This window comes from Dromaius novaehollandiae, unplaced genomic scaffold (assembly GCF_036370855.1).
Source record: "Dromaius novaehollandiae isolate bDroNov1 unplaced genomic scaffold, bDroNov1.hap1 HAP1_SCAFFOLD_56, whole genome shotgun sequence".
NCBI classification, from domain to species: domain Eukaryota; kingdom Metazoa; phylum Chordata; class Aves; order Casuariiformes; family Dromaiidae; genus Dromaius; species Dromaius novaehollandiae.
This window is the reverse complement of record NW_026991304.1, coordinates 802,022-808,781: the sequence shown is the minus strand read 5'-3', so window position 1 is coordinate 808,781 and position 6,760 is coordinate 802,022. Positions and strand designations below refer to the sequence as shown.

The 6,760-nt window shown below is 53.4% G+C and overlaps 1 protein-coding gene across 1 annotated transcript; it reads right to left on the bottom strand.

Annotated features, from left to right (window-relative positions):
* Window positions 1–620: 620 nt before the first annotated feature.
* On the bottom strand, window positions 621–1,547 carry LOC135325745 (olfactory receptor 14A16-like). The gene has a single exon (XM_064503747.1). The coding sequence runs from the start codon at window positions 1,545–1,547 to the stop codon at window positions 621–623; it is 927 nt and encodes a 308-aa protein (XP_064359817.1).
* Between the last annotated feature and the right edge of the window lie 5,213 nt (window positions 1,548–6,760).

Below are 6,760 nucleotides of genomic sequence, written 5' to 3'. Positions count from 1 at the left end.
AGGAAAGCTGCAGCCCTCACACAAAGGCTGCAGCAAGGAAATGCCTGCTTTGGCAGTGGGAGGATGGTCCTAAGGAGCAGAGCACCTGTCCCCACAGGCTCCATTGAGATCTTCCTCCCCTCCACTCCCACTCCTCTGTGAGCACTGGAGCACTGTAGAGGAAAGGGACAAGCCCACGGGGACAGCCAGCTGCCACCCTTGCTGAAGAGGGTGGTGAGATCACAGCCTGGCTGTGGCTACGGAAACAGAGCTTGCCTAATGGTCATGGGACCCGTGGTGTCGCCCCGTCTTTGCTTGTCTGAGCCTCTGTGTGTCCCCCTGAGCTCCCTTGGTGTCGGCGCTGAAAGACACACTGCGAACAGAAATGCTTCTCCTTGCACTGAGGGCATGCGAGGGAGCTCAGACTAGCAGGCTCTGAGGTTCCCCCACCTCTGCTGATGAAGGGGGAAGCCTGGCTTCCTGCTCCAACACGGTCTCTGGGTCAGATTCAAATGAGAGACTCCTGAGGACAAGGAGCATGAATCAGAACATTTTTTTCCTTTACAAGAATGTAACAGAAAAAAAGTAAGAAAGAAAGAAATGAACAACAGATATCCCTGATGTCAAATACCCTGGGACAGTTATTGCTGCTGGCGTTGAACCAGTTTCCTCAGTGCATCCTTGAGCTCCTTGTTCCTCAAGCTGTAGATGAGGGGGTTCACTGCTGGAGGCACCATTGAGTACACAAGAGAAACCACCAGGTCCAGAATTGGGGAGGAGAGGGAGGGGGGCTTAAGGTAGGCAAACATTGCAGTGCTGAGAAACAGGGAGACCACGGCCAGGTGTGGGAGGCACATGGAAAAGGCTTTGTGCCGACCCTGCTCAGAGGGGATCCTCAGCACAGCAGTGAAGATCTGCACGTAGGACAGCACAATGAAAATGAAACACCCAAAGACTAAAAAGACACTAACCACAATAAGTCCAACTTCCCTGAGGTAGGAGTCTGAGCAGGAGAGCCTGAGGATCTGGGGAACTTCACAGAAGAACTGCTCCACAACATTGCCTTGGCAGAGTGGTATTGAAAATGTGCTCCCAGTGTGCAGGAGAGCATAGAGAAAACCACTGGCCCAGGCAGCTGCTGCCATTTTGACACAAGCTCTGCTGTCCATGAGGGTCCCATAGTGCAGTGGTCTGCAGATGGCAACATAGCGGTCATAGGCCATGACAGTGAGAAGAGAGCACTCTGCTGACAATGAAAAGAGAAGCAGAAAGACCTGGGTAACACATCCTGAGTAGGAAATGGCCCTGGTGTCCCTCAGGGAATTGGCCATGGATTTGGGGACAGTGGTGGAGATGGAGCCAAGGTCAAGGAGGGAGAGGTTGAGGAGGAAGAAGTACATGGGGGTGTGGAGGCGGTGGTTACAGGCTACGGCTGTGATGATGAGGCCGTTGCCCAGGAGGGCAGCCAGGTAGATGCCCAGGAAGAGCGAGAAGTGCAAGAGCTGCAGCTCCCGTGTGTCTGCAAATGCCAGGAGGAGGAACTCATTGAGGGAGCTGCTGTTGGACATTTGCTCTCTTGGGACACAGGAGGACTGTCTAAGGAGGAAGAAGAGATGTTGACAAGTTAGGACAGACTTCTGTGAACAAAATTTTCTCATAAACCCCTGTAAACACATGCATTTCATTTCTCCCCATCTCAGTAGGACCGTCATTGAGCTCCATGGCTTGAGCTCTGGTTTGTGCTAGCTGAGTTTGCTGTGAGGACATAGAGATCCTCAGCATTGCAGCTGCACTCAGAGTGAACAGCTGTGACTGCTGGGAGGCAAAAGGAATCACTCTGGCTTTAGTGCAGAGGCAGGAGAGCTGGCCTGTCCATCTGCCTTGTTCACTGCTGCCCTGTGCTTACACCTCGGAGGTAGAGGACAATTGCATTCATGTTACCCAGAATGAAATGACACTGCTGAGAGCAGAGGAATCCAGTTTCAAAGCGCAGGTCAACAAACACAGCACCTTTTCTCAGAGTATTTGAGGGAGGTCTCAGCCCTCCCCTTCTAGCCAGTACCACGTTGGGCTCAGTCCAGCTGCCCACATCCAGCTGCCCAGAAGCACTTCCATGGCCTTAGTATCTAGGTGGCTTCTTCATGGGGTTCCTAGATGATACACAGGTGCAATGGGAGAGCTGTGCCCTTCTGGAGGGCAGCTTGCAGCCCAGCTGGACACCCCAGAGAAAGTGTCGAATGTCCTAAATACGAGGTGTCCTGAAAAGACAGTTGGCTCATTCCCTGCCCCCCCCCCACCCCCAATGCCTGTCTCAGAGCCCAATAGGTTAGAGGAGGACTTGGGTTATCTCTAGGTCAAGGACATGTCTGCTTGGCAGGACCAGCAGGGTCAGTATCTGAACTGCATTGGAAACCCCGCTGCCCAGAGAATCCAAGGGGAAGGACAAGGACAGTTGGGAAACACAGCGCAATACCGTGATATTTCTGCCAAGAGAGGGAGGGACACAGAGAGACTCAGCTGTTTCTCCTCTCTGGATGTCCAGCTGCCGAGGAAACGACCCCTGCCCTGGACCCCACAGCCTTGAGAGCAGAGGGCTGTGCTGGCTGGCAGAGGAGAGGAGGTGCTGGAGTTTGTGGTTCCCTCTCACACTCTGACCATGACTCTGCTGCCTGGAGCCGTCCCTGCAGGGAGCTGTTTCTCTGTCCCCACGTCTCTCCCCTGCCAGTGCTCACAGACCCCATCCCACCTGCTGGGTGCTCAGCTCTGCCCTGCAGAAACCTCCCGGGGGCAGGACACTGCCCAGGGCACCTCCCTGTTTGCAGGTGTTACGGAGCAGGGGAGACAAACCTTGCTGAGGCTGGAAAGGTGCTGCTGGCTCTGTCTGCAGGCTGAGGGGTGGAGGAAGGCATTTGCTGAGTGCCTCCCAGAGCTGCTCCTCTCTCAGTGTCCCTGTTTTGGAGCCTCTGTCCCCCGCCGAAATCTGACAGACCCATTGCTATTTCACCCCACCCAAAGAGAAAAAAACTGAAAACACAAGCATGAGAGCTCCTTCCCTTTTGTGGTTCTCCTGCCTTGACCTTCCCTTTGGAAAGTCTCCTCCAGAAATGTCCTGAGATTGAGCTGGAGCTGAGAGCAGTCCTGACCCAATCAGCTTGCTCTTGACAGGACCTGCCCTGCTGGGTTCTCTCCTCCCACCCACAGCTTCTCCCCACAGTGCCATGGGGAGCTCCCAGGGCAGGCTGAGTGCTGACCCTGGCAGGCGGCAGAGTCACTGTCCCAGGCACACAGCACCCTGGGGTGCAGGGACACTGCTCTGAAGAACAGCCCTGCGCAGACCTGTGAGGACACCCTGGCTTCACAGCCCTACAGGTGTCCCAGGGAGAAGGGAGCAGGATGCCCTGTCCCTGTGGCACTGTGGCAGTAAATCTCTGCTCTGAAGCATCTTCTTCTCTGCAAAGGAGAATCTGGGAGAGTGATCCTTAAAAATCCAATCATGGGACTGAATGGGTTTCAAGACCTTGCCAGGAACCTCAGTAGCATCGCCCTGCAGACAGAGACTCACCGTGTCAAGGGCTGTGAAGATTTCCCCCACAAGCAGCTCTCCTCTGTCCTCCCACTCCACACTGCCTTCCACTTCTCTCTGCCTTCTCTCATCTCCTGTCAGCAGCAGCAGGCAGTGCCCGCAGCCCTGCTGCTCTTGGCAGAGGAGCTGCTCCTGCACACAGCTGTGTCTGGGCAGTGCTGCCAGGTTGCCCTGAGCTCCCTCCATCCCAGGAGCCTGGCCCCACTCAGGAGCAGAGGCCCAGCTGAAGACACAAATGTCTCTGTCCCTTGTGCTCCCTCCTCCTGGGAAATGTTCACTGCAATAAACTAAAATAATCACTGATGCTCCCTCTCTACACAGTGGCGAGAGACTGATTCCAGCATTGCAATTTGTCTCTTCAGAGGATGGTTATTTGCAAGAGGTGGAAATGTCCCACTCTGGAAGCACCTATTCCTATCCCTTCACTAGGCAGGAACCTAAGCTGGGACATGAATGGAGTTCATTTACTTATGGTTCAGGTATTAATTCAGATGAGTCAGTTTGGGCTTCTCAGGATGGTTTAGAAGGCCCGGGGCTGGAGTGGGATTTAAAGCCCTCCTGTCAGCTCCACAAAAAAACACACAGGAAATGGGATTCCCTTTGCCAAAACTGAAGTGAGCACCATATAGGTGTCTGCATGGGAGCTCCTTGTCTAAGCTCCCACTGTAATCACTGGCGATGGAGGATGGGAGTCAGCTGGACACACACAAACACCTGGTGACAGCTGAAGAGACAGTGGTGGTCCCAGGCATGTGCCAGAGTCTGCTTGTTCTGACAGTGCAACTATGACACCCGCATCCTTCTAGAGCATGAGGTGGGGGCCAGGTGGGGAATTGCCTTGGCCATCTGAAATGACCCTAGATGCCTACTGCAACTAGAGCTCCACTCACTAGCAAGCTGAGGCACAAGCAGATCTGTACAAAGCAAACAGCTAATGCAATTCAGTGCAGACAGTAGATTCAGTGACATAAAGATAGGCCATAGGCCATAGGCAGGGCCATGTCACATGCCTGGGGTGTCCAGCACAACCACGTCTCTAGCAAATTCAGCATGGGACCTACAGGAAAGCCATGTCCTTCTGGAGTGGTTGCTGGGAAAGCACCCCAGAGCCTCCCAGGTTTCCTACCAGTGCCCAAACAACTGAATCCTTTGCCTTTAGGCAAAGTCCATCCCATCTACATCCAACAGTATTGCATAGACGGAAGGCACATCACACCAAGGTCTCCACTGCAGTCCCTGCACTCTCAAACCCTTCTAGCTTTTCTATCCATGAGCAACTTTTCACGTCCTCAGATGATATGAACAGGGACTGTGCTAGTGATGTCCACAGGTTGGTTGGATCACAGGACATCCAGGCCCAGGGAGTTCTTCGGTGACACCTTGTCCTTCCTGGAGGTTGGTTCACCCCTGTCACAGGCCCCAAGATGGTACAAAGTCAGCTTGGGCAGCCAATCCCTCTCCTGCCATTTCAGCACAGCCCAGCTCTGTTTTCCCTGGCCTTGGGCACTGCAGGGTTTGCTTTCTTAGCAACCTCCTTTCACCACTACATGGACGCCTGCTATCTATGCAAGCATATCTCTGCTCCGAAGTGGGGCTATAGCACACGTGGTGTCCTTGGCCCTTGGTAACATGTTTCATCATGACCGGTCTGCACTCGGTGCCACAGCTGAGGCTCTGCAGCCCAAATATACACAAGTGCATGCAGCCTGGGGCACAGGCACAGGCAGATGGAGATGAACGAGCCAGAAAAGGATGATGTTTTCCTGGATATGGAAATTGCAAATAAGGAGGAACTGATCAGGAATGGGATAGTGTCAGCTTTTGCTACGGTGACCATGAAAATGTGGAGTCCCAAATCCTGGAGGGAGTGAGGAAGGACAGTAGCAGAGTACAGACTCTGGACTTCAGAGGAGCAGACTTCCTGGCCTCTTCAGGGGATTTCTGGGGGATGCCATGGGAGGCAGCTCTGAAGGGCCCAGGAGCTCCAGAGAGTCAACAGGCCTTTAAGGACAGACCTGCTAAGCACAAGGATGGGCCATCCTGATAATCACTAAAGCTAGCCGACACCTCGGGGACCAACTTGACTAAACAGGGACCTCACACCTTAACTCCAGGGTACTAGGGCAGCATACAGCAGGGGGAAGAAGCCTGAGGCAAAGGAGGAATTTAGAAATATTGTCCAGCACCATTGGCATGGTGTTAGGGAAGAAAAAGCTCCTCTACCATTGACACTTGCAGGGGGACGTCAAGGGCATGAAGATGAGCTGCTACTGCTTCAGTAAGAATCAAAGAATAAAAAGGAAATTGTGGCCTCACTGCTAAATGGGACAGGGATTCTTGTAGCAGCAGATGCAGATAGGTCTGAGGAACTCAAGCCCTTGTTAGCTTCTGTTTCCACCAGCAAAGTCTCCCGGGATGTTGTGCCTTGAGTCAGGACTCCAGAGGAGAAAAACAGCCAATGGTGGATGAGGTTAGTGAGGGATTCCTTGTGAGAACTCAAACTACAGAAGTCAGTGGGGTTGGATGGGCTGCATACGAGTATGCTGTGAGAGCTGGCTGCTGTCACTGCAAGGCCACTCGCTACCATCTTTGCAAGGTTGTGGAGATGGGGCAAAGTCCCAATGACTGCAGAAAGGCAAATGTAGCATCCATCTTCCAAAAAGGCCACAAGGGCAACCTGGGGAGCTGCAGGCAGTTCAGCCTCACTTTGGTGAGGAGTGAGCCATGGAATGAGTCCTCCCAGGTCACATTTCTGGGCACATGAGGGAGACTCTGCTTGGATGGTCAGAGGGCAGTGATGAATGGGTAGTACTCTTCTTGGAGGACAGGGAGAAGTGCAGCACCACTGATCTCTTCACAGGAACTTGTCCTGTTTACCATCTGTACTAGCTACATGCAGGAGGTAATACTCATCATACTTGTGGATGACCCCAAACTGGAGGGGGAGGAGGGGCAGTCATATCCTTGAGGGCTGCCATTCAGAGGGAGCTAGACAGGCAGGAGGAATGGGCTGTCAGGAACCTCCTGAAATTCAACAAGGACAAATGCCAGGTCCTGCACCTGGGAGAAACCAACACCCCACAGTGTTACAGGCTGGGGCCTGAGTGCCTGGGGAGCAGCTCTGTGGAAAAGGACCTGAGGGTCCTGGGCGACAGAGGCAAAACAGGAGCCAGCAGTGTTCCCTGGCATCAAAGAAGG